Consider the following 27,847-nt stretch of genomic DNA (forward strand, 5'->3'; position numbering starts at 1 on the left):
CCCATGCATAAATCATGTGTGCGCACAAAAAATGTGCGGCACCATATTTTACGCACAAGTCGACATGTATACATTTTTATTTTGCATCAAAGTTTGCGTAAATATACGCACACTTTTTTGCTGGTGTGAAAATGTGCGTCCGCCTCTCCAACTTTTTCTGTGGACAATATCAAACCACAAAGCGTCAATTGTGGAGAACATCACCAACGGAAGGATTCAGAAAGAGAGTTTGTTCAGAGATCATATTTATCTGCTAGGAAATGATGGTTTATGAATGTTTAGATTGCCCAGACTGATCATCCTGGAGCTCTGAGCAAAACTTAAAGAGCTACGCAGCACCGGTACCGGTCCAGCAGCAGTCATTCTTCAGTTGAGTTGCCCGCTTTGTGAATGTCTTTTCATTTTTGTGAGGTGACATTATGTGTCCTCAAAGCACCTTTTAAATAAAATAGATGATTGCTATTATCATAAATACTTATACTGCTTCGAACAAGAGGAATTTATATCCCAGCTTAGTAACTTGGCAGAGAATCTCAAACAAGAATGGAAAACCTGACGTTTTCTGCGCCACCATCCAGTCTGTCGAAGCTTTTATTATTTTATGATGTTTAATGGGCAAATGTTTAAGTTTGTAGATGTGAAAAGCCGGTAGAGCTATAACTCAAATGACTTGCTGGTTAGGATATACATCTCACTTTAGGTGTATCTAAGGAAATGGGACTGAAAACAAATGTGTAATATACTTGTGATCTTTATTTTTGAAAGCAATTGAAAACCTTATATAATATTTAATGCAAACACCAAAATGTATTTGCCATTTTGTAATGATCTATCTCGATTGCTTCCAACACTTGTCCTGAAACAACCCCATTCAGCATTTTTAAATTCTCTCCTTTTCTGCTACACACCTGACTTAAATAACTGGGTGATTGACAGAATGAAACAGCACCAGATGGCTTGCAGAGGAGGTCATGCAATCATTTGGATCAGGTGTGCTGGAACAGAGACACATCTATAACATGTAGGCCAAGGGGAATGGGAGCCACTGATGCGTCACATAAAATCCCAGTTAAATACAGTCATGTCCGGTGGTACTGTGACAAAATAAGAATAGGTTTGAAGGGTGTGAAGGTTTGTGGAAGACACTATGTTCAAAATTTACCCAGCAACAAAACCTTATAGAGCAGGTGGTATGCTTCCATAACATTTTGGGGGTTATAATACATTATTGATTGTGTCACAAAGGCTTTCGTGAAGAGTGAGGAGGGAAGAAAGGGCACATGTCAGACGAAGCTGTCAATGTAGCCCTCAATCAGTGGATACAAGACAAGATACCAGGATTAGAGCGGATAGTGCTTACTATTGATCCAAAACACACTTTTACTGACTAACAGCTCAATATCATACTACTACAGCCAAACCTCATCCTTTTACGCGTTCATCTGTTCGACCGCTACTTAGGCTATTGATACACCGACAGTGTCAGTGTGGTTGACTTAATGTGAGAACCGCGACTGCGACACTCTCTGTAATCCACATGTTTTAGCTTTAGAACATTTTATTCAAGAGAAGGAAAGAAGCACAAAGACACAAGGTCCTTTCTGTACATTTTATTTACAAAAATGTATTAAAATTTTTTGTACAGCGCCTCCTTCGATGAGGTTCAGCAATTTATGCATGCATCTTTTGTAACCGCTACGACGCTTGGTGATTTAATTTGTTTATTGTTGTTTCTTTTGTTTTTTTTTCTGGTTATTTCTGCCAGAGGTGACACCTACTAAAAATCAAAACAAATTCAAACAAGTTTTTAAAAAAGAATTACCAGGACTTTATTTCTAGCATTAGACCTAGGATCAGTTTGTGCGTAGCAGGGCTCATCAAGCATCACTGATTTTCACATGCAGTTTTTTAGAAAATGAAAAATAATAATGTAAGAAGGGAAAACCCAATCTGTCATAAAGTTAATAGGTAATTCTCATTTGCCTGAATGTACACATCTCTCCTGCTTAATCTTTATTTGTCTTCACATTGTCTCTTTTTTAATATAAAACTATCTGCCCATAGCTTTAGGTAATTAGATAAATATCCTCCTAAATCCTATGGAATCACAGTCTTTATGAAAGAACACATTTGATTACAGCAGTATGGAAATGTGCTAAGCTCCAGGAGATGCCCCAGTGTCATCTTATAAAAAGTCTATTTTTTTTTGTATTGATATAGTTTTCATTTACTAAGTAAAATCACTAAACACTTTAATTGTCATGGAAGAAAATCATTTTGAAAGCAAACCACAGCTCATTGGAAAATGTGCAATTTGACATAAAATCTAAGAAAACCAAAAAATTCTGAAAAAAAAAAACAAACAAAAAAACTTTACTGCGAGCCTTTAATCGAACTACAGTTAATCCACAACTGAAGTACCCATAGGTTTGGTTTTACTTTGATGTAAAGAAGACTTGAATTAATCTAGGTTTCAGGGAAAGACTTTTCAGTACATCAAAACCTCATTGATATTTTACAAATCGTATGTATCCCAAACATATTTTCTTTATCCAGACGACATAATCATTGTCATACAAAACACACTCTTGGCAGTATTGGAAGTGGGAATCAGGTCCTGCTTCATGTCATCTTCTTCATTCTGGAGTCCCATCGGACTTTCCCAAAGACAACGTTGGCAGCAGCACCAGAGTTCTAAGTACAAACAACACGCATCTTGGTTTCGAGCTTGACAAGCACTTCGCTCCAACGCAACAGATCTTTCCTCTTCAAGTTCATGGTCATTCGAAGGGATTCACAGCAGCATAAAAAGCTATTATCTAAGAACCAGTGTCCTACAGTGCACTGAGTAGATCTAGTAAAATAAATTTAGCACATTGAACCAGTGGAAATCTGGCAGAAGAAGGATGATGAGTAATCTGATCATATTGATTACAAGAAAACCAATTGGATACTTGTCATGTATTTTTACATTGTCTTTCTGGCACTTCAAAATGTGCTTAGAGTTGCAAATGATGGCTTTATTCTCTCCTTTATTTTTATATTCATATATATATATATATATATATATATATATATATATATATATATATATATATATATATATATATATATATTTCTGTGTGTGTGTGTGTTTTAACTCTACATCATTCTTCTGTTTCATATGAGTTTCAAGCAAAAAAGCATTATCGTTGTGATCGAGTTGCATTGTTTAGACTCAGAGTTCCATAAGGCACTGAGAGGCGGAGGAAACCTCATCGGCTTTTCCCATGACCAGTCAAGTCGTGTCGTCAATGCAGATTATCATGTCATGAAGCACAAACCCCTGTGGTCCTGTGCCTTTCACAGATGTTTAGTCACAGTTGTAGATGACGGCTCAGATGTTTCGTAAACCTGCGTCAACGTACAGAGCAGAGGCAAAGATGGGAGGAGTTTAGAATGCTACAGAGTCACGAACATCAGCAGAAGGTTGTGAAGAAATGTTGCACCTTAACACCTCGAGGTCTTTGTTTGACCTATGGCACATGAAAGGTTGCTGTGACAAAAATAACATCAACCGCCTGTGAATATCTTTGACAATTTTGACTTCAAAAGACGTGATCAACGTGCTTCCTCACGACTGTCCTGCTTCATTTCAATCACATCGACTGACAGCATCAGCAATAGAAGTAAAAATCTCTCCTGTGCCGTCCATCAAAGTTGGACCATTTGATGTAAATGATGTGTTCTGTTTTACAGCTAACTTCTTGCCTAAGCAGATAAAAGAGCACAGCGTGGAAAGAAATCATTGCAGATGTCTTGGGTACATATTTTGCAAAAGTTTTTCTTCTCTGGAACAAAACGGAGTATCTGAGGATTAATAAGATGATGGGGAAAATATGTTCTTTTGACATTTGAAACATTCGACGTGTCACGCACTGCTTTTAATGAGAACGCCCATGCAATCAATCTAATCAAAAACAAATCACATGTAATTTGTATTTTTTAGTGGACTTTTACTTATAGACATTTCCTGGTTTCCACTTGTTTTTAGTTATACTTTATAGTGGCTTTTCGCTGGAAGTCTTAATAGCATTTTTTTACATTAGGAACTTCTTTAAAAAGTCCTCAGTATGCTTCATGTGATGTGGTTTCTGTCTCTACTAAAAGAAGGGTTTCAACATGATTAGCATTTATATTAGCATTTGGAAGAACGGCTGGGTGCAACATGTCGGGAGGGGTTCACAATCATAGAACTACGGCTGGAGATTTACTTGGGCTTACAAGGCAGTTTAGTGGTTTTCAGTTCATTTTATTTGCAATCATGTTGTGCAACTTCACAGCTTTAGTTTATTCTGGTCTGTTTCAATGCTTCCAGGTATTTTCTATCAAATTGAACAAATTAACAGCTGGCTGGTGAGCCTAGTTTCAGCCATGCTTGGCATACAGCATTTTAACTATTACATACTTAATCATTAACAAAACTAATCACAGTTTTAAGGATTCTGAAAACCTACTGATAATGAGAATACAGATGATCAATAGATATTTACATTGAAAGACCATAATTGAACTTGTTTACAAAAGCTACAGATTTCAAACATTATAACACACCAGATCAAGTCTTGAAAATGTCAATTCTAAGATGTCTAACAAATGTAGAGCAACACGTTATTTTACAGACTGAGCTATTTAATTAAATGGTTTATTTGGGTAGATTCTTCAAAATGCATAATTTTCAGAGGGACTTTTACAGAATAACACTGTCTTTATTTTACTGTAAGCTGCAAGTCCTTTGGAGGACTGGGAAAAGTGAAACAAACTGCTGAGAAGTGAACAATTATATGACTGGCTAAACAGAGCCAAACTTTAGTGTTAAAATATGTCAAGAAACCTTTACAGACTCATTTACACAGAGACAAACACTCATTTAATTCTTATGTGCTGAATCATGGACGCATCTAAAAGTTTCCAGGGTCATTCCCAGGGGTCACCTCTGATAGCAATGCAAGAGCCTGACAGATGAAGCCTGTGGCAGTGGCATCCTCTGTCTACATGTCTCAAGTTTCATGAAACATCACCCTGTGACAGTCTTTCAACAAGGCAATACCAGTCCACACAGTATGTGTGTCTACAGACAGAATGGGTTATGCTGAGGGGTTTCTGTGGCCAGCTTAGTTCTGCAGACTCGGGTAATCTGATAAAAGTGTGGAATCAGTTTAGATATCAACTCTACTGACCCGGGGGCAGAAGAAGAGGACTCACAACAACTGAATCCAGACCCAAAGGGCTGCCACACTTTACAGGCTTGGGTTTGTCAGTCTGTCCATATTGCAGACTGACTTATCTATTTGATGTAAAACTATGATAATGGCAGAACATTCGTCTTCCATATAACATGTGGTTTTATTTATTGCTACCGCTCCATCCTGTTGCTCAACTGCTTTCCAGTTTGTGTAGCAGAGTTTTTTTTTTTGTTTTTTGTCTGTGGAAATAATTGGGTTTTGTCAAACATGACAACCATGAACAATTTCACTGGCAGCATACACACAGCTGAATAATTCACTCTGACTGCTATGGGGAAAACCCCTCCCCGAAAAAACTAAATGATTCATCTCTTCTGACGTACGGGGGACTCTGTGGAAGGTAAAGAGAGCCAACATACCTCTAGATCTTAACGCTCTCGGTTCCGTACACGTTGTAGCCTTCTCTGTATGTGGCAAAGTTCTGGGTGTTGGTCGGGGGAGCCGGCTTAAAATTCTGGGTATTCTTGGCCAATTTTAGCCGTTTGGTTTCTTGTCGTGATTTATAACAGAACTCTATCAGAGCCACCATCATAGCCAGCCCCAGCCCTCCAACCAGAATATAGAAGACTCCTGCCACATTGCTTAGGCTGAGAGCACTTGTCTTGTCCTGGGGGAAAGTGAAAACTGAATTTAAGAGTTTTGCAGTGGAACAAGGTCAGCAGAGCAAAATAAATGTAATTCTGAAACTATGCCTTAAACTACTCAAAGCTATCAACAACTTTGGTATCAGCAGCTAAGCAACAAAATCCCTAATAGTAGCAAAATAATTGATAAGGAACCTAATTATTGCTAGAAGGAGCCAGTGTGTTTTACTCTGCTGGTGAATGTAGAGCTTTTTCTATTGTGAGCTACTTGTACCTAAAATGGCTTCTGCACTTAACCATAAAAGGAAGCCGGTCAGTATCGCATAGGTCTATAGCTCTTAAAAAAAAAAATCCCTGTCTTTTTAATTCTCTCAGAGACATGTACGTATAACTCTCACGGTAGCAATGTCATACAGTACAGTCAAGGTGATAGCATATAAATGATAGCTCAGTTAAACGTAAAAAAGAAAAAAAAAACAATCTACTGTACGTAAAACCATTTTGCTGCTGTTTGCCAACCAAATGTATTTAAGAAAAATGTGTTTATTAGAGTTTTACTATTTGCAGTTTAACCTTATGAGCATAGAGCTAGATAAGACCTTACATTACCATGTTATTTGTTTGGATCTCAGAAGGTTAAATATCAGGTATATTACAATCTTCAACTTGTTGTAATGCTCAAGCAAAGCATGTAAGTCTCCTCTGTGAGTCACCACAAAATTTGGAGGACGCCCTGCGGCGCTCCCGCTGCTCAGAGAGGTTGAATTTGTGTAACTCATCACAATAAGAGGGTTTTGCTTGTTCATCACACCACAGGAGGCTGCAGAATCTAACGGAAACATCTCGATGCAAAGTAGTAAGAACGCAAACAAATCAATTTTTCATTAACAGTTTGGTAAATAGAAACAGCAGCATAATGGTCAAAGTATCATGAATGTCAAGAATGGGAATGAGCAAAAAGAAACAGCATTTATCAACATGTATTAACTGCTGTCATTCTGAATCTAAAAATAGGCACTTGTTTAGTTTCCCCTTAATGTTATCATTACAGTTTTTATAAGAGTGTCATGGGTTATGCTGCTTAAAAAGTGTCTAATTAAAAATTTCATAAAAGGAAAGAAAAAATAAATATTTGGGGATACAGTGCCTAAAGCCACATAGAAACTGGGTTACAGCGTGTGGCAGAAATTGCAAAGTACTCTAAAAAAAGAAAGGTGTGTGTGGCAAATAAACAAAATGCATACTTCAAATGTGAAAGTTTTAGTCTTGCATATGAACAGTACGTCAAAATGCAATTTGGAATCAGTACAAAAGACCTGCAGCGACTGACCTTACTTCCAGAGTCCTTGGTTCCACATTCACCCTTATCGTACCACCATTTGTTTTTCAGCTTGTCTAAGATGCCTTGTTCACTGAGTTTCAATACTGCAAGGTTTACAGGAGTTCTTCACGTGGGAAATAACATAAATAACATTATATTATGTTATTTTATGTTATTCAACTTTTAAACTACTACATACTTTACAAAGCGATAAAGCAGGACACCTGGCTGTAGTCAACATCACAAAGAGCAGGCATTCTACCTATCACCTGTATAACCCCTAGAGTAAAGCCAGGACCTACCTAATCGCTTCGAGTAATCGGCAGATGCTGCTAACACGGCGACGAGCAGGTACTGACAGTACGATCTGCAAGTCTGTGACCATCAACCAGAGAAATTCATGGGCAAGGAGAACCAGAGGTTATCAGCTGCAGGTCATTCTGTCAGGAGCTTTTTCTTTACTAAGCGGAAAAATCAGATTCAGACCTTATGTTTTTCAACAAAATGCTTTTGTCTTGGTGAATACTGACAAGAATAAATTCTGGAAGTAAATGAGGCCCAAAAATGAAAGGGGAATTATGCAGAATGAGGTTTGCTGCCATTTATCACGGAGGAAACCTTTATGCTTTGACAGATTAGTAACAGACGATAGCTGCAGGACGAAGATCAAGAGTAGTGGCATATTTGTCTCATGTTTGCCTGCAGCTGCATAACCAAGTGTATTGTTTGCCTAGTGTGGAATCTAAATGATCAGATGTAAGAAATAAGAAAAAAAAAGATCTAATCTAGATAAAAGCACACATCTAGGAGCCACTTCATGATTGTTACTCATTGTTAGTTCAGCTAAATTTTTAATTAGATGTAAAAGTTCAATTAGAAGCAAAAACATAGAACATTGATAAATGAGTGACCTGACTACTACCTCAAAACAATGTCCCCCCCACCCTGCCTCAGAAAGAATCCATGCGACAGATAATGCACTGAAAGAAGATTACACCACTGTATCCTTCATAGCCAATCCGGAGAAACAGAGTGTGAGGACCAAACCATTGTCTTGACTTGGAAAGACATTGATTAACAATGCAATTACCCAGCAACATGCACTGTGTCTGAAAGTCAATCTGGGCTGTGGTGTGTTGGGCCTGAGGGTGAGGGGGAACTCGGCGTGTGTGTGGGTGTGTATGCGTGGATGTGCATGCTGCTGGGTGAAAACAAATCCATGCATCTCTTCTTGTCTGCTAACGGGACTTCATAGCAGTCTCAGACCAGGTGATTGGATGTTCCAAACACACCGCTCCAGGCTAGTTTAGTCTACCTTTCCAATCTTCCCTGAGGAGAAATCATGAAACAGACAGATTGTACATTTCTTGGACTTCTATAGCGCATTAGAGAAGAGTGATGGAAACTGCTGTGTGTGGCTTCTTGAAACAAATGACCTAAAAAGTTAGCAGTTGCTTGATAAAATAAAAAAAAAAAGTGTACAGGATAAAGATTACATTGAGGAGTTTTCTTGTAAAGATGAGACTGCCAAGCAGAGAAATTCAAAAACTGAGCTATGGTCAGCCATTTACATATTTATATCGGTATAAGTATGGCAAAGTGATTTTGGTCTTTTATTGAAGCAGTCTGTTTTTGGAACCTGAAATGATGATACAAAAAAAAGAAAAAAAACAAACAAACAAAAAAAGAACTTAAATTTAAAGTTTGAATTTAAATTGGATTTTGTCAGAACCCAACAATCATTCACTCATTCCCTTGTGGTTTCACACTTTGGACTAGTCGTTGGTACCCTGGAAAACAGGTTGGAGAGATCTGGTGGTCTGAGGGGTCACAGTTGGAAGGGATTCAAACCACAGGAAACTTTCATTAAAAACAAAAAAACAAAAGTGTTGTCTTTAATTAGAGTTCTCACGTTTGCCTGTAATGCTTAGTCCCCTCAAGACACCGCTGTTCCCCTTGCTTTATGGTCTGCCTCTGTCTGGCAGCCATTTTCCATTTGAGAAAAACTGGTTCCTCTTAACCTGAACTGTTAATGTGAAGCAGCTGTGTACCTTAGTACAGCAAAGCCGCTTTTACCAAATCTCCAAAACCACACTCGTGTTGACTTTTATTAAGTAGTATTGTTGACAAGCTCTTTTCTACAAGTAAATGTGACTTTGTCAGCTATTGTAACTTAATGTGTACTGTGAAATCAGATGGTGATCAAAATAAGATGAACCTATGCCAAAAATGTCATCTTTTTCCCAATCAGTGAAAACACCAAACATTTGTGTGTGTATGGTGTGTTCGCTGACAACAACACTCTTTGGTGTGGTATACTGAAGCCTGAAAGTAAATTTTTTCAATAGTTGTAGGTTGTTGTAGGCTGTGTGAAAACACAGAAAAATTGAACAAGCTATAGTAAATTTGGTCAGTTTTATTCTTTTTACCTTTCATTTTGGATTTCCAAAAGTTTAGTATTTTAAACATTTCTGATAAATACATTTTAATACACAGAGTGCAGTGTTTTACAGTATTAACTACATTAACTGTGTAAATTGCGAACAGAAAATGCTACAGTCAGGTTAAAATGTCAGCCCTGTAATTATTTTGTCTTTGTAAATATTAGATCCGATTTTCAAATTATTAATTGCAATGCTATTCTTACATTTTTTACAATGCAGTTCTTAAAGAGAAACCAGAATCAGGTAAAAGTGTTATTGACATGCCAAACTGTACAAAAACCACAGAATAGAAATTGGCCAGAAATTTCTGACCAATGCATCTCTATGCATTTTGATTGAATTGCCCTTTACATCAGGGTGAATGATCACCTTTAATCCTTTAACATCTACAGAGCAGCCACATTCACCTCCAGAAGCCTCAGAGGCCTTGTACTTCTCAGCATTTTAACTCTGCAAGTAATGTTTTTCAGCTAGTTAAGGCAAAAGCTCCTTAGCTTCCAAACAAGCCAATATACCATCTGGTGAGCCTAACACTTTTATCGTCTGCCTCAGTGCAGCAGGTTGGCTGGTTTGGTCTGGATCAGGATGGATTTCGGTTGCGTTCTTTGCTAACAGCTTTGCCGATTACTCTGAACTATGGTACCCGATTGTGGTGACATCGAGGCTGACCTTGGAGTCACCTCCCCCGCTGCCGCACTCTCCCTTGTCGTACCACCATTTGTTTTTCAATTTGTCCAAGAGGCCTTGCTCATTCAGTTTTAAAACTGCCAGGTTAACAGCATTTCTTGAAACGATAAAACATAACTTGTAAGAAAATGCACAGGTCCGTGAGAAATCTAATGCAAAGTGATAATGATAATAAGTCATATTAGGAAGCAATGGTAGAGAAACTACCAGTGTCAAAGAAGGGGCTTACGCACAGACTACTGTTAATCAGAATGGTCTAGAAAAAGGACAAATTGTTTAAGAATTTAAAGAATATGGAGAGATAAAAAAGGCTCATATAAGGCAGAGACAGTGTTAAAATCTTGGAAAAAGGTGGCATGAAGGGTTACGTAGTTTAGTACTGAAGTGTGCGGGATGGGGACACTTGTCATTGAGAAGAAAAAGTAACAACAACAAACATCATGCAATTAACATTCGTCACAAGTGACAGCGCAGCTTTTAAAGGCTAAATTGAAAAACCATTGAACTGTTAAATTAAAAGTGACAACACAACAGTCAGGTAGGACAGCACACAGGACAGAAGGAGAGATTGAAGGAGAGAAAAAAACAGCAGTAAGAAAAGACATCAATATGAAATGATTGTTAACGTTTACCTTTTCATCTGGATTAGATTGTATTTTTTCTAACATAAAACAGCAATTCTATGCAGAAAAAAACATCAGATAACCTTTGAATCCAAGTACAGTTAAAGGCATTACTACCGTTACCTCTGCTTCCATACAAAACAAGAAGAGAAGAGAATGACAATCGGGGGACATCAGGGTAGGTGGAATACTATAACAACATGGGGGATATTGTTATAATATTCCACCCACCTTAATGCTGAGCCTTTGGGCGTCGCCACACCGTAGCCTTTGGAGTCGAGGTTCCCTCCCACTTTCATGGTGTCGCACGGCTTCCGCTGCTCGATGTACTCGTTCATCGTGGACTCAAGGAGAAAGGCAAACTTGCCCTTTGACTTTCGCACTCGGGCGACGCCATCTGGCGTGGTCTTAACAAACACATTGGGCTCTGCGGATTTCATGTAAGACCACATCTTCTCGTACACCGCTATTTTGGATCGCTGTGCGGAGGAGAAAAGGAGAAAGACATCAGAAGCTTCAACGACTCGCATCCACGGGATGGATTTTGCTGGATTTTCGTGCTTAGTGATCACTTGATTTAAAGAGGCGCTGCGAAGTAGTCATAGACATCTAGAAAAGCTTGTGCGATATCTTTGAATACTTCCAGAAAATACGCCCATGATGAACGGTTACATGATCATGAGATACAAAAATGTACAAAATCCATCTTCTGTCTGCAGATTTAACGCACCCAAAATACGTAACATCCCAAAGTCCCTGCATGTATATCAGCATCATTCCACTGAAATGTTGTGCAAAAAAAATAGTATTTAATACCTGGTTCTAAAAATACTTTAATAAATAATTCAACAGGCAGTAAACAGCAGGTAATGATCTTTTTATTTGAAACCATGCACAATTTCAGCATAATATCCTTGCTGGATATTCAGCGTCAGTGAGTGAAATAAGATTTTGTTTATAGTTCATCTTCAACTTGTAAAGCTTATTACATTCGTACAGCAACATGGTTAATGAAATATCTTGAGTGTGACTCAGAGGCGTCGCGCAGAGGAAGATGGGGAAGTGAACAACAAAGCGTCCGTGACAAAGTGACAGAGACGAGTGCTTCTCCAGCGCCGCAGGTCAAGCTTAGTGAGACTGTGAAATCGGGGAGAGTTGGACACTATCTATAATAAGCATCAATTAAAATATTCAGTGCTGCTGGACTGACTTTGGCACATCTTGTTGTGATCACTGTCCATGCAAAGATGAGCTGTGGTTCAAAAACTGTCCCATGAAGACATAATGTAGAGACACACATTGTTTGAATGCAGTAAAAGGAAATGAAAGCAATCTAAGGAAGCTGAATTAACTAGAAATATGCTTTTGTACATGCATTCTTTTTTTGTTTTAGAGCAGTGGAATTATTCATTTTATGATAATTATTAACATTTAAAAACAAATTGTTGAATGTAACAAAAAACAATGATTGTGCTTATTATTTTTTTTATTCATTTAGTTTTACAACATGAATCTGCACCAGATTAATTCAATTGAACAGAATCTGATGAACTTATTTACCTTCAGTAGGTTGGTTTAACTGGTTTAATTTTTTTTTCTAATTAACACAACCATTTTTTCTCATTTGACAAGATTTCTTGCTGTTGTAGAATTGTTTCAAACATACAAGCAACATCATGTCACATATAAACCAACATATAAACCAACATGCCATTTCTTTCTTACTTCCACTACTGTAATGTTATTTCAGAGGTGAGTAAGGTTTTGTGATTTGTAAGTTTTCAATGTTTTCAGGAGCACAAAAGAAGAATTCAAGATCGTTTTGAGCCTAGTTGGTGTTAACTGAATGAGGATCAGTGCTGTGCCAACATTACTAATAATAATAATAATAATAATAATAATAATAAAACAGTCACATCACAGACTACTGGTAAGTGATTTTGTCCCTTCTGTGTGCTACTCAGAATTTGTATATATGCTGAAAACGCTAGGTGGCTAGTCGATGCAAGGTGAGCAAAATATGACATTAACACGAAGAAAACAACTTTAGGAATCAAAGACATTGAAATAGAAATGCATAGGTTTGTTTTTATAACTCAGAGGTTCAAATCTGTAAGACTCGGTCCAAAAAGTTTGACACAATGATTGTCTTCATCTCAGGTTGCTATGGCGTCAGCTGTCAATAGCACGCATCACACCTTGTTGCTTGTGGGAGTCTCACTGAAATCGGCAGTGCTGAAACCGATGCATCTTGAACTATTGCTCTGACTGGAATTTATTATATTCTTCTTCATCTGAGTTGGATTCCTCAGGGGTAAATTCTAACAGGCGAGATGAAAAGGCTTCTGAAGCTACACTGGAATCTGTCAAATGCTGCTTTTCTGCCAGAGTATTTACTAATGCCAGCTGATAACTGCAAACCTCACAGCTGTCAATTGTAGAGCTCTAACGCCAATTCTTACTGCCTCGAGCGATGCTATTGATCTGAATCAAACAATTTTTACATTTTTTTTAAGGTGGCCATCTTAAGATGTTTTTAGTATTTATTTCTGTGTAATTTACTTAAAGTCAACTTTTCTTCCCAGCCATGTATTTCCTACTGTTTCACAGCAGGTATTAAAGAAAAAGATACACCAATATAGACTAACTTTTGTGTTGCAGGTTAAATTCCCAGATACATTCAGATTAAAATGCTTTGTTTTGTTTTCTTTTTATCAGTGTGTCCAGTTTCATTAACATGACTGTTTATTTTGATGACAAAGCCACATTTTCTGTTCATTCAACATGTCTTTATAGTGTTGGGACCAGAAAAGTAGAGCTTTACAATCAAGAACAATGTCTTTGTTTGCTATCATGCAAACGTGTTACTCATGTTTTCATGCATCTGAAGGAATTATTTGCCATTTTTCCTCCAAACAGCAACAAGCAATGTTTTTAAAAGTTAGTAAATTCATTATAATTATTTAAATTATATTTTGAAAACCCCCTAAACAATGAAATATTGATTATATAATCTTATTAAGTAATGATTAAAGTTATAATAATGACTTGATTCATGAACCGAGAAATTGGTTTATGGACCAATGCTTTGGTTTATCTGATTATCAGCCTTCTGACTCAATTTCACAATCAGCCACTGGGGAAAAATAAAATCAAGAATAGGCTGTTTGCAGGGTCTTGGGTATCTTGTGCATTATGCTGATAAATAAAATACATCATAGATTTTTAAATAAGGTTTATTTCGTTAGTTTAAGAACTTGGTAATATTATTCTTCTTCTCCTAGGAATGTTAGAAAATAGGCAAAAATTATTGCTTTTTTTTTAAACAAAATAATATCTGCAGATCATCAACTGCATTGCTCTTCCTGTCCAAACAAACTGATTATTATAGAGGGATCTCCACCTTGAATTAGTAGGAGTCTGCCTAACTGCAGAGGATCCATCTCTAATGCATTCCCATTATTAAACAAAAGCATTAACCTTGACCAAATGAAAGTGCTTTTCTGGCTTTATGTAATCATATAGTATGTTTGCAGGCGTCTGTCGCTGCACATCAGGCCATGGGTGAGGCCAAGATGAGGCAGCGACATTACACAAATATAAAAATCTGTTTGATGAATGTTCCCCCGTTGAAATGAACAAAACCCGGTGCATGGGTTATATCAGTTCTGCTTTAATGCAAACACAACAAACAAGGGGAGCGGCACTCAGTGAGAGCTGTTATTTTTATTTTTTATTTTTCTGTTCAACAGTTATAATTTAGTGTGTGACAGCATGAAAATAAGACTCGTTTGGAGGGCATTTCCCAGAAGACATGAGGCTCATCCTCTCAGCGGTGGGAAAGCTCCTTGTGCATCGGGGAAAGAATAGATCTCAACATTGATCAATGACGACAGAATGTGCTGCTGCGGTGCCTTATGAAGTCAATTTATCAATATCAGAGAGGTTTTGCAAAGTACGACTGAAACCCAAATAGGCCAATTCACTGGAACTAAAAATCCCAGTTGAAATGCTTCCAGCAGAGAAACGGGAAGGGAAAACGAGATTCGAGGAGAGAGCTCAGCAGGGGAAGAGAACTATTTGATTGTTGACTGCTGGCACATTAATGTGCACACAGACAGCCTCGCAAACACATTCACATTTAGAGATGACTAATACGAACAAACATCACTCATCTCTTTTTAAACGTTATCATTCATGTTCTTTGGTGGGCATGAGAAATTCAATTAGAGAGCAATTACCAAAGTCCATAAGCAATTAAGAGACGATTTAAGGAGCTATTAAATGCTGTTGAAAACACGGTTTTATATGTGCGGCCATTTTATACATCATATAATGATCCTGTTAACGTATGGCTGCGTCATAAATCTTTACGCCGTTTAAAATGTAATTTTGTATTTCAAAAAAAGAAAAAAAAAGACATGATTCCAAGCTGTGCTATTTGCATTCGTTTTATTCTTCTCTTCTCGGTGTCTCTAAAAGTCATTTTGAAGCAATCACTGTGTTGCTGGCTTCGTAACAGAGTACCTAAATAGCCAGTCCTCCTACCTCAGCGACATGCTTACATCATCTGTGTAGGTGTTCAACCAGCAAATCAGCCAGAAACAATGAGCTTCCTGCTGTCTTGCACTGTAATGTTTTCAAAGCCTCTGACCTGAGACGAGAAAACAGACATCACTTGCCTTGGGAAAAGGCAGACTTATGGTAAAAGCAGTGATCCTTATTAGGTTTGTTGTAGACATATTCAATACTGTAAACTCTCTTAAACTGGATAAGTGCTAAACATGAGATATAATACGTGAACCACACTCCTGAATACAAACAAAGTCTCAATAGTCTAGATACAGTATTACAGAGGCTGGTTAAAGGGATAGTTCAGGATTTTTTAAGTGAGGTTATGATAACATTAGAAACAGAAAGTTATCAATATCTCAGAGGACCCAGAAAATCAGATCACGCTTAATGTTTTCACTTCAAATAGCTTGCCAAAATATTATTTTAATTATTATATATGTGTAACATAAATACAAATATAATGTTAGGGATTGACTGAGATTGATATTTTAACTTTCCTTTTGCTGTGCCTTCTGCTGAGCTCATTCTGGTTTGTACATTTCAACACCAACGCTGTCAGATTTGTTGAAAATTAATTTTGGCTGCTGTTTTTGTTTATTGTTAAATACATGTAAAATAAGATAATATGGCATGTAGATTTTAGTGGCTGAACAGGATTTGCTAGAAAAATTGAAAAACAATAAGTTATAATTGACAACATAAAACAGAGAAAGTTGCAGTTGACTATAAACTATGCCATTTAGTCTGACTGATACAGACTCCAGAGACTTAAAGTGTAACAGAAGTGTGCAACATTTGGAGGAGAGAAGAAAGAGAAATGTAGAGGAAGGAAGGAGAGAAGAAAGGAAGAACATTATTTACATAATGGGAAAGAAACTGAAGTATTTTCCATATGCTGAACAAAGCAAAAAACGTGAATTCAGTCACATTACATGTAAAACACAAAACAATATTTATTGTGAATTATTATTAAGTTATTCCAGCCTCACTTATTTCACCTTTCTATTCTGTTATAAAATAGCAATAAGGCCAGTGGCTCAAGTGCTGAAATAATAAAGTCTAAAGTTGTTGTTGTTGCAGTACTGTTTTTTTTTCTTCCATACTATCACTCATTCAAAACACAATATACTAATATATGAAATAAAGGTTATAGTTTTTACCCGCTGCTCAGAACAGCATAAGGAGTTGAATACTGTCCTCCTGTACTTAAAAAGGTGACTCTGCAGAAATATATTTAAGGTCATTATAGAAAGTGCTTTCACATCTCAGTGAAGTCCTTTGAATTATCTCTGCTTTTCTGACATAAAAGGACAGAAAGACAGGAAAGAGGACTGCCGCTACAGTTCTGTACTTTAAAGGATCATTGTCAAATTCAGCAGAGCGTGAGAGATGCGTTTCTATATCTTTTAGAATCTACAATCATGTCATTGAAACGTCTCAAAAGAGACAAGTGATTAAACTCCAAAGTCAAATAAATTGACCTCCCCGTTTTAAATAACCACTTAATCTATATCGATTTTGAGTTATGCAGCATTTCCAGCCCTCTGCCCACTGACCTCCGAACTGCAGCCTGTTTTTTATTCTCCCTCTGGCACTGCAGGACTGCTTTCATTACAGCCTCCCCCACGTATGCTCCACTGCTTGTGCATTTAAAGGCCATCGTCGAGCACCTTTGCTACATTTCATTCAACTCAACTTCCCTTCCATTTTGTTCATCGACATCGCCGCTTCCCTTCAATATCCTGCACACCAGAACTACCTGTATCTCAAGTAGGAAGAGATGAAAGTTGAGGCTCTGAGGGTGTATTTTGTCACTGAAGTGCCACATGCTTCACCCTGAATACCAATTACTCGTCTTTGATGCTTGGTGCTGGACTCCAACAGCTCCTCTACAGAGCCCGCTGCTGCTCATCTCAACTTCGGCAAATCCTCGGAGGACTGTACTTTTCCTCAGAGGTTACGCCTATCTTGCAGCATGCCCGTTTGTCGGGTTTCTTTCTCATGCAAACAGCCTCTGATCTCAGTGAGAACCTCCCCTTTACTTAACGTTATTCTAAAACACAAAGTGACAAGAGTTCTGGGAGTTATGCTGGATATGATGCCAGGGCAAATCAGGGCTTGCTGATACAAAATTGCCTTGCTGTCTCTTCGCCATGAAATCCTGCTCTAATGCAGGTCTGTTAAGCACAAAGAGCTGCTTATTAAACATTGTATCAGACCATCCTGAGACAACAGTGTGTGCTACAATAGCTGAGACGTGAAATTGATTTTCATGCTTTGCAGTACGTATTGGTGCTTGCACCCTCGCTGTTGTGTCCCCAAATCTCCAGCACACCTGCAGATCACTAAAATGCATGATAGTTTGTCATTGAAGCTTTGGTTAATAGGGAATCTTTTGAGGGAAGTAGCAAACAAATCCCTCTCCCCCTTATTTCCCATGCAGTTATAATTCTTTCATCTTTTGCTACTAAATGAGGTGCATAAAGGGACACTGGAATTGCATTTGATCATCTAACCCATGGCTTTACAGGTAATTAAACAACCAAGTCAACTCGTTTTTATCCTCAGAGGTTGTCTGATCCCATCTTTACAGTATTGTGCATTTCAGAAATGCAGTGAGCCATTTGGATGGAGTTTATTGACTCTCCCAGTAAGAATGTGCAAAACCCCTTAAAATAAATTGACATTTTGTTGCAGGAACATAATGTTAGGTGAAAAACTTTTGAGAAATCCAAATTATAATTCATGCTGTACAACTTTAGGTTTATCATAGTGTTTAGGATTAGTCATCCATTATTTTGTGTTTGCCTGTGGTGTAATTATGAGCGGACACGGAGGTCTATTTCTTTCAGCCACACTAACCTGCAACCATAAACATTCAGGAACAGAGTAATGGACAAGCAGACATGTAGTCTGACAGGCATGCCTGAAAAAAAAAAAAATCTTCTTATGATCACATATGAAAATATGTTAAGTTTTCTAAACTCTTGATACTTTAACTGGAGTCCACAGCACTGTCAAGCACCTCATGCACACTGTTGACTACAGTGGAGGATTTGTGATGCTGGGCGTCTGTTTTATAATCTGAAGTCTTAGATTACATAGTCTGAGTGCATGAGATCATGAACTACATGAAATACAATGACACTGTATTTACATTTTTGACTGACTGTTCAAAAACTGACAGCACAAGTAACTGCTTACCTTAATCATGTCATATACCTTGCTTTTTGCATATTAAACTTCAAATAATGTCGTCAGATCAACATTAATATGATACAAAGTAATTGTGAAATGACAATATCTTAACATTATTGGGGTGATCTGAACAGATGAGTGCATAAAGCTGCACTGGGAAAAAGCATGTCAATTGAAAGCTCTCTCTCTTTCCCATTTGTACTTGATAAGAAGGGTAAACATTGTTTTCAAATTACTGAAAACACCAATTGACAAACTTAAATCAATTTATGCATTGCAGTGCAGCCGTAGTGCTCAAGCAAAGTGACCATCTCAAGGTAAAACAACAGACAGTCGAACGACTGGGGAGAGAAATGCTTCCAGGGAAGCATGGTAGTCTGGGGGGAAAGGAGCCAAGAGCTATTGGATAGCCACTGCCAAATGCCTAGAGTAATGGAGGCTTCCATTGGGCACATCAGTGAGCTCCCAGGCGTCGTGGGTGATAGTCGTTGAAATTTGGGCTTTCTGGAATATCTGCTACAACACCCAGAGTTTGTAAAAACATCCAAAGCATTCCCAGATGAAGGGACAAACTGCAAGGAGTGTTACGGTTCTAGTCAGGTAGAAAATGATTTTACAAATGATCAATTTGACTGGAGCTAAAAAGTGCTTTCATCTCAAACCAGGGAGAAGAGAATAATAACAGAACCGAAAACTTGTGAATTTATGCAATATTCATTTCTCCATGTCGTTTTTTTTTTTTTTTTTTTTTTGTGCGGCAGAAAGCAGATACATTTTTTAGATCATAGAAGTTGTTTCACTTGTCAAGAGATCTTCGGAAAATAAAGCAGGTGAAAGCATAAAAAATTGGAAACCGGTAGTGTCAGACTTGATAACGTATCTGATTTGAAAAAGTGGGCTTTATTTTATATTTCCAGCTGGCTGATGGCGTATGGGTCTAATTAGCACCGAATGTATTTTCTGGAGAAACAGATCTGAAACAGAACTCGAACTTCTACTAATCAGTGACTTTTCTTCCTTGTCAGCCTTCTGCAGCTTTAATTAAAAAGTCCCCTGGAATAGAACTTCACATGTCAATTCCTACTTGAAGATTTGGGGATGTATAACTGGGACACTCGTTAGACAGAATACAGAAGAATGGGACTCCCCAGCCACATCTCGCATTGCACTGTGACACAGCATACCATTCAGGGAGTCTCCATCGTCAATTGCTGCTGCTATGCGTCGTACAGACTTACACCTGTGCAGCATTTTTGATAAAAAGCAGATCAGTGACAAGTTTTATCAGATATTCTGTGAAGAACAAATTTACTGTCAGTCCTAATATGTTCTCTTAAATACAAAGCATTATCTGCACTGAATTCAATATTTTATGCCTTGCTCAGAAGGGGTTACAGACTTTAAGCCAGAGAATTTCAAATATCAAGCCCTGCAGACAGTTCTTCATTCTTTCTTGACTGAAAGAACATGGATTTATTTCTGGATTTTGTGGTTGTGATTCAAAATTTGACTCAGACTCTCTCTAAAAACAGTGTGCAGCTGGTAAACATATGTAATGTTTCTCTCCTGGTCATGAGTAATGAGGGAGCACAAGATAAAAGGCTGTCATATTGTCTTTTTGTCATCACAGTAAGAGCAATGTTTCATAAATTTGTTTTCAGGAATGCTATTGTGAACACACCATGAGCAAAGGCATCTATGGATCTCAAAGCAAAAGATTGATCGTCCAGACAACACGCAGCTTGGGTTAGTTCTTGCACAGTGAGCATGTGATTAGTTCTGAGAGACTCAAATACTCACACCTCAGATTGTACGTAATTTATAACTTAATTGCTGAGCTAGACTCTCACGCCCGCAGACATATTGCTGATTCCTTCTGAAATGTCTTTTCAACCGCTCTGGTTGACCTGCGGGGGCTCTTCCTCATCACACCTAATTTGCCAGCCATGGCTACCTTGCTAATTATAACTCATGAACTGACCCTTCAGAGTTTGAGTCTTATGTGGGTGCTTTGATTAGCCTCCTGTTTTTATCACCTCTGGGCCTTCAGTGTTGTTATCATGCTTTCTGCTGACAGCCTCGAAAGGTCTCAAGGTTGCGCACTGCAGCGCAAGCTGCATACATTTGACATTCCTGTCCAATGAGTTCATGAATTTATTCTTCGTCAACCTAAATTATTTGGGTGAATTTTTCACAGGTGAGGAGTTTTTCTCTGAAAGGACACAAAGGAAGAGCTGCGAGGAGTTGTCTATCAAGGACATAGAGAAGGTTTATGATTTAATATTTAGGGCTCTACATGATTTACCACTTCAGCTGCTAGAAAATGCAGCTACGAGTCAGCTGGTGCGTTGTGCAAAACCTGGTTTCGGACTCCACTCACCCTGAAAAACTCTTTTGTTGAGCCTGAGTCCAGAGTGCCGTACGCAATCTCTGTCTGCTTTGCTAGATCCTCTGCACTCTCTATAGGTGACACCATTCTCTCCACAGTCAAGAAGGCAGCCAGGTTGGCAGTGTAGGAGGAGATGATGATGAGGGTGAAGAACCACCAAACACCACCAACGATACGCCCTGAAAGAGACCTGACAGAGGGACGGTGTATGACGGGGGAAACGGAAAATGCAATTAGAGCGACATGTGGTACCTGTCGAGCTGCTAACATCTACCAGTTGTATTCAGTGTATAGATGATTGGATCAGTCATTAGAATTTTCTGGTGACTCGTAAAACCGAGATGAAAACGCATTACGGAGTTAGAAAAGCACACTTCCAAAGAAAATAGTAAAACATCTTTGAATGTTTTTGGCTCTCAAGTATTTGTCAAAGATTACTCCAGAGCTTCAAGTAGCAAACTGTGAGACAGTGTGCAATTAGAAAAAAAACATGCAGAATTCTGGTCAGAAGTTAACATAAATATCACCATTAGCATAAATGTCAGCTACACTCAGAGTCAATAAATTAGAACATAAATGAAAAATCCATGTATTTCAGTGATTCAGTGCACAATTACACACAGATGTTTTAAAGCTTTTTATAGTGATTCCTGGCTTTCTGTTTATAAAAACATGAGATGTGTGAAAATTTAAAACAAGAGTTGGAAGGACTAATTTGTAATTTTTTTATAACATGGGGCTAAACTTATACATGCATATACCCTCACTACCCTCACTAACATTGAGTGAGGTTGTCTTCGGTTGGAGAGAAGCCACCTGGAGGTAGCCAACCATAAATCCAAGCTCTGAAAACTCAAGCTGGATTTGAAAAAACAAAAGGTGGCATGGATTGAGTTTGTATGGAGTGTCTGACATAAAATACATCAGACGTCCCCCTTTATATAGGGTAAAACATATCAATGGTGTGCAACACCTTTTTAATATTCTCCTTTTATCAGGTGTCACCACCTATAAAGGAACTACCCTTGGCTCAAGTCCACTGAGCTGTTATGTTTTGGCACACTTCACAATGAATTGTCCAGTGTGTGTATGGACACGGTGCCTAGCTATTCTTTCCAATTTTATTGGACTTTAAATTCCACAGACAGCTGAAAACACTACATTGCACCGGAGGGGAGGACTAATACTTGCATATTGTAAGATGGCCAATTCGGAGCTGTTACTACCTTGGCGTGCAGAACAGAAAAAAATGGGAGTGCCACGTTGACCGCACTCCAATCAAATGGAGAGAGCAAACACTTTTACTGAAAGAGGTGAAGAATGTTAGGAGGAGTTGAAGAGAATTTTCCAAATGTAGGAACATTTTACCATTTGTCATGGTAAATGGTAAAATTTACCATGACACAGAGCGCAGAGACACAAGTGGTTCAAATAAAGTGAATGGAATAATAATAAAGGAGGACCATCTCTAAATCATTAAATCTCCCAATAAATTAAAAGCTAGATGATGGAAACTTCAACACTGGTGTGGGCAGTTCAAAACACATAATTATTTATTTTTGTTTCTTCTGCATGAAAACCTCTGACCACAGTCCAGATAAAATTATACTCTTATTTTTACTCTATCCCTTAACTAGGTGTCTACTGAAGTTCACCCACCTTGGAGAAATGTCGCAGCCTTGCTGCATGAAGGCGCCCAGTGAGAACCACAGAGAGTTGAAGATGCCAAAGTCATTGGGAGGATCGGGGGGAGTCTGGGGGTCTTTGGTCTCATCCTGCTCCTCAAGGTTCCACTCATACGGGCTGAACCGACTGACCAGGAACAGTACCACGCTCACACCAATGTAGGCAAACACTATACACATCCAGATCTCATAGGCCAGCGGGTCCAGGAAGGAGAAAACGCCAGGCTTGGATTTTTGTGGCTTCTTTATCATAATGGAGATGCCCAAACTCATAAAGGGCTTGGAAAAGTCTATCACCTCCTCTCGAACCAGAGTAATGGTGAGAGGCGCAACGGCTATATCTGCCCTCTGGAAATAGGGACATGCACAGGGAACATGTTAGGGAAATAGGTCATTGTATGTGTGAACGACTGCAGCTGTTTAAAATCTCAGTTTACATATGACTTTTAAGAAAAAAAATCCTGTTTCAAGAAGAGCTGAAAGAAAAAATAAAGGTGAATCACATAGGAAAACAAAAACGTTGCTGGGAATGCAGGCATCGTCTAAGATGAGAAGCAAAGATTTACACAAAAATATTGTTCTATTTAGAGGTAGAAAAGAGAAAAAGCTCAGAGAGAGGCAGCTTGGAAATGATCCATTGAGACAGACGGGTATTTGAGCAATGTTTGACTAAATGAGGCAGAAAGAGGAAGAAAAATTTCAGATATATAGAAACAAAACACCAAATAGAATTTTTGCATGGAAGTAGGGCAGAAAAAACTGTGCATGTGTTTAATTAGGCATTTTTATCTGCAGAATGCAAAATCATTTCTGCACATAGACATCTGAAAGCACTGACAGTGTCTTACTCTTGGTTTCCCAAACATAGCTTATTCTGGAGCTGTATTTTTTTTTCTCCAAGCTGTTTCTCTTTATCTCCTTCTCCCTTTGCTCTGCTACTTCAATCACATTATGCTATCAAAACAAATCCAATGAAGGTGGTGCTGCCCTTTTTTCAGAAATCACAACAGCTTTCTCTGTAAAAGCAGAAGAAAATAATTAATCATGTCAGACAATGTTAGTGCATAGTTTGTGTGTGTGATTAATTAAATAATGCTCCTCTTCAAAGAAGAAAGTGTGGGAAAAGACAATAGCACCCCATTGTTACATTGTGCTGCGTTTGCCTTTTCATGTCAAAAAATGAGAAAACATCGAACCGAAGGAGCACAAGGCGGAGAGTGTTTGCTTTTTATGAGGTCGGAGCAAGGAGCGACACAAATAGAGCCAATAAACACGACTGTTTTCTTTACCCTGTCAACGCAACACTGAGACGTGGGCTATAACCATTTAATTCCTGTGCTGTGTTCAATCAATGGTCAGGCAAACAAAACAATAAAGAGGAGCCTCGGGCCTAACCTTTTAAAGACAACTAAAATCAAATTAATTCACTGGTCAAAAGGTCAGAATGTACAAAACTATTAGAACCAGCCCACCTGCTGTAAAGGCGCAGGGCTGGAAAGACTTGACTGCAATGTGTTTGGAATCAGTTTCCCACCACTTTCATCTGAAGGGAGTGGACTTTTCCTATTTGAAAGATAATTTGGCACATGAAATTGTCCAATCTCTCCAGCTGATAGTAAGGATATTGAACAAGCGAGGAGGTCTGACTCTCATGCATTTTGTATTTGGCCCCGGCTCAACTATTGAGGCCTCATAGAAAGATGACTGGGAGGGGTTTGGGTAATTTGGGAAATTCTAAAGGTGTTGCAAGTGCCCATGCTGATTCTCGTCAGATGTATAACACACCGTGACCCCCGTCCTTAATGCAAGAGGTCGTGAAGCGCAACCCCATATGGATCTTGTTGCTTCAAACCGCAAACCATCATTTAGCTGTTGATTCTAAAGCAGATTGCTCAGCTGTGAATCTGGCATAATTCATCAAACACGTGAAACATTGAACATAATTACACAGTCACTTCAAAGACATACAATCTTTCATTCATCAAAGTGATTACAGTGTGTTTGCCATATGGACTCATTGTTTTCATGTACCTACCTCTGTTTCGACTGAGGGAGAGAGAGGGAGAGAGACAGTTTCTAAACTAAGCAAGAAGGATTAATTGCAATGAACAGCACTGAGAAATGATTTCATTTTCTCCGTCTCAAGATGATCACCAACTCCCCAATGCTTCAGGCTGCATTTGACAAATTCACTCACAGCTGAGCTTCAAGGGACATCATGGGACTTTGAACTGGGGCAAGAGCTGATGAGTTCACCGCGGGTTTGGTGATCACCTTAAGACAGAAAAATGAGATCTCCTCTCATGTTGAAGTTCCTTGCAAACTGTCATGTAATCAGCAGAATCGAGACTCCCAGTACTCACCCCATAGACCAGTTCACCCACCATCCCGTTCCACGTCTTAGTCTCAGGGTCTCGGGCTCCATACTTGCCGTCCATTACTATTGACAGTTTGTACTTAATTCCAACATGTTTGGCAATCTCAGATGCTAAATCGACGCAGTAGCCTTCATATCTGTCATTCCCCTCCAGATGCAAATAATTTTTCTTGTACATCACATAAGGAGCTTCCTGTTGATTCAAAAATATGCTGGTTTATTCACTCCTATGCCCTTGTACACATATAAAAAATACAGAAATATGCACACATGCATTCATATACGTGCACATACACCGAACACATACACACGCAAACAAAAGATACACATACACGTATTTTTGACGTTGGAGCTGTTTAATTTAGAGATTTTCTTCATTCCTGACCTCCTAATCTCTATCTAACTCCATAATCCATGAGTAATTCTTAATCCACCTTTTTTCTCAAACTCCCCTTGCTTTTCAGGGTTCAGGTTGTTCTCATAATTAGGATGTTAAATACTAGTATAGCCAGACTCAGTGGCCACTTTATTGGGTATCCCTGTTCAAATGCTTGGCAATGCAAATAGCAACTTGGCTAATCACATCACAGCAATTCCACAAATTTAAGGCATCTTAATGTGGTAAAGATGAGGAACATGGGCTGGTGCTGGTGCCTGATAATTCAGAAATGGCTGATGCCACAATTGAGAGGAGAATGGGTCGACGGGATCAAGATAATAGAAAAGCAACAACAGCTCAAGTAGCCACTTGTTGCAACTACCTGCGATCTTGGAGATGATTGGTGACAGCAACATGAAAAACACCTTGTGTCACCACTGACAGCTAACAACAGAAAACTGCGGCTGCAGTTAGCACAGGCTCAAAGGACCGAGACACTAACATGTTGCAAAGTCTGATGCATTTCAATTAAAGCTGTAAACTTTAAAAAGATACAATTTGGTAGAAACAGCATGAATGGCTTGTATTACTGGTTAAACTGAAAGTGACATTGTAATGATTTGGGAGATATTTACAATGCCACACCCAGTTTGATCTTTTTGGCTGACTATTTTTATCTCTTTATATCTGTATTGTACCAGTTTTCCTATGGCTATTTCCAACAGCATAATGCACAATGTCCCAAACCTCAAATCATCATGCTAAAACAACAGTTGTAGTTTAGAGCTTTTGGTATTAACACCAATGAGCTTTTAAGACAATGCACATTTCCAAAATGTTCAAATAATTATGCTGAGTGTGACCTCTGCAACAATCCTTGCTATAATTGATGGAGGACAAAATAATAAAGGAAATAAAAATATTTTAGTCTGAGATATTTAGATTCTAAATTCCAATAATGTCCAATAAATGTCCAATAATGTGTTTTGTCTTAAAACACATCATTGGAAATCTCAACTTTGTTTGTGGAAAAATGTTACCAAATGATCCTCACCTCATGGCGTGTCTGAAACTATCCATAGTTTCAAATTCTTAATTCATGGTAAACTGCTCTCTGTCCTTGTAATGTTTTCCTTGAAACGTGACCACAGATGCACACACACAGTCCATATATTACTAGCAGCTACCAACATGTCCATGCAGTCGTGCATAAACAAATGATGGCCTGCTAATGCACAAATATGCAGTGATAAAAGCAGAATGATCACACGTTTCGGCTGCTCTTATCAAGACTTGACAGCCAGCAGACACCAAGCCGAACCAATCAGTAGTAAACTGTATTTAAATTTGCAAGTAAAACTCAGTGACTTTTTCTACAAATAAAAAATATACTTTGGTCAATTTTACCGGCCACATTATTCCTGTCATCAGGTTGGGTCACTGGGAGGCAAGGCATGGGTCAGCTCAGTGGAGAATGGGGATGAGAATTGGGGTGGGGAATGGGTTTCACAAGTAAATGCCAGTGACAGGAGAGGGATCAGAGAGTGCCTCTGCTATCTCAGCAAGCACACTGCACCAATGTACAGTTAGTTTGTTCCATTCAATAAATAATAATAATAATAATAACAATTTGTGGCATTATTAGTGATTGTTAAATAAATAATTAAATAATAATAATTAAAAAAACACTTACTGGATTAGTAATAAATTACGATCCTATTATAAGAAAACAAGCTAATAAAAAAAATAAATGGTTGCTGTTTGTCATTTAGAGTCAAGCAACATAAAAATTCTTTATAACAAAAATAATTACAAGAAGACCAGGAGCATGCCGTCGTTTCACTCCATTTTTTAAAAAGACTTGTGCAGCTCATCCTTTCTGTAACTGAGCACATCGTCATTACGGAACAACAGGGCTGCTCAGGAGAGGCGGCATTGTCATTACAGCCACACACAATTAGAGTGCAAGTGGGAGAGCAATGATTTGTTTGTTCTGTGCTGAATGTATCCCATCACACTGGATCCACAGAGTATTTTCTACTCAGGCAGTCTGTTTTTCCTTCTCTGGAGATGTTCAGTTGTTTCCTCTCACTTCTGTGTGACTCTCATTTATATATATATATATATATATATATATATATATATATATATATATATATATATATATATATATATATATATATATATATATATATATATATATATGCGTGTGTGTGTGTGTGCGTGTGTGTGTGTGTTTTAAGATAACTACTGCTCTTCAGAAATTTTTTCTCCATCATCTCAAAATGTTTCTGACATGA

The 27,847-nt window shown here is 38.2% G+C and overlaps 1 protein-coding gene across 5 annotated transcripts in view; it reads right to left on the reverse strand.

Moving 5' to 3' along the window:
* Positions 1 to 1,595: 1,595 nt before the first annotated feature.
* The window catches only part of gria3b (glutamate receptor, ionotropic, AMPA 3b), a 105,954-nt gene continuing 79,702 nt past the window's right edge, over positions 1,596 to 27,847 (reverse strand). Inside the window, exons 10-16 of one of the 5 annotated variants that reach the window (XM_055034030.1) lie at positions 25,155 to 25,361; positions 22,766 to 23,139; positions 21,098 to 21,296; positions 11,176 to 11,423; positions 7,200 to 7,314; positions 5,645 to 5,892; positions 1,596 to 3,393 (exon numbers count right to left, since the gene is read on the reverse strand). In XM_055034030.1, coding sequence (XP_054890005.1) covers positions 5,647 to 5,892; positions 7,200 to 7,314; positions 11,176 to 11,423; positions 21,098 to 21,296; positions 22,766 to 23,139; positions 25,155 to 25,361 — 1,389 coding nt within the window. In that variant the 3' untranslated portion in view covers positions 1,596 to 3,393; positions 5,645 to 5,646. Of the gene's footprint in view, positions 3,394 to 5,644; positions 5,893 to 7,180; positions 7,315 to 10,303; positions 10,419 to 11,175; positions 11,424 to 21,097; positions 21,297 to 22,765; positions 25,066 to 25,154; positions 25,362 to 27,847 lie in introns of those variants that run through there. The other 4 variants (XM_055034029.1, XR_008606234.1, XM_055034031.1 and 1 more) reach the window with 4 other exon arrangements.

Source organism: Poeciliopsis prolifica, unplaced genomic scaffold, assembly GCF_027474105.1.
Source record: "Poeciliopsis prolifica strain line A6 unplaced genomic scaffold, Auburn_PproV2 SCAFFOLD009, whole genome shotgun sequence".
Classification (NCBI taxonomy): Eukaryota; Metazoa; Chordata; class Actinopteri; order Cyprinodontiformes; family Poeciliidae; genus Poeciliopsis; species Poeciliopsis prolifica.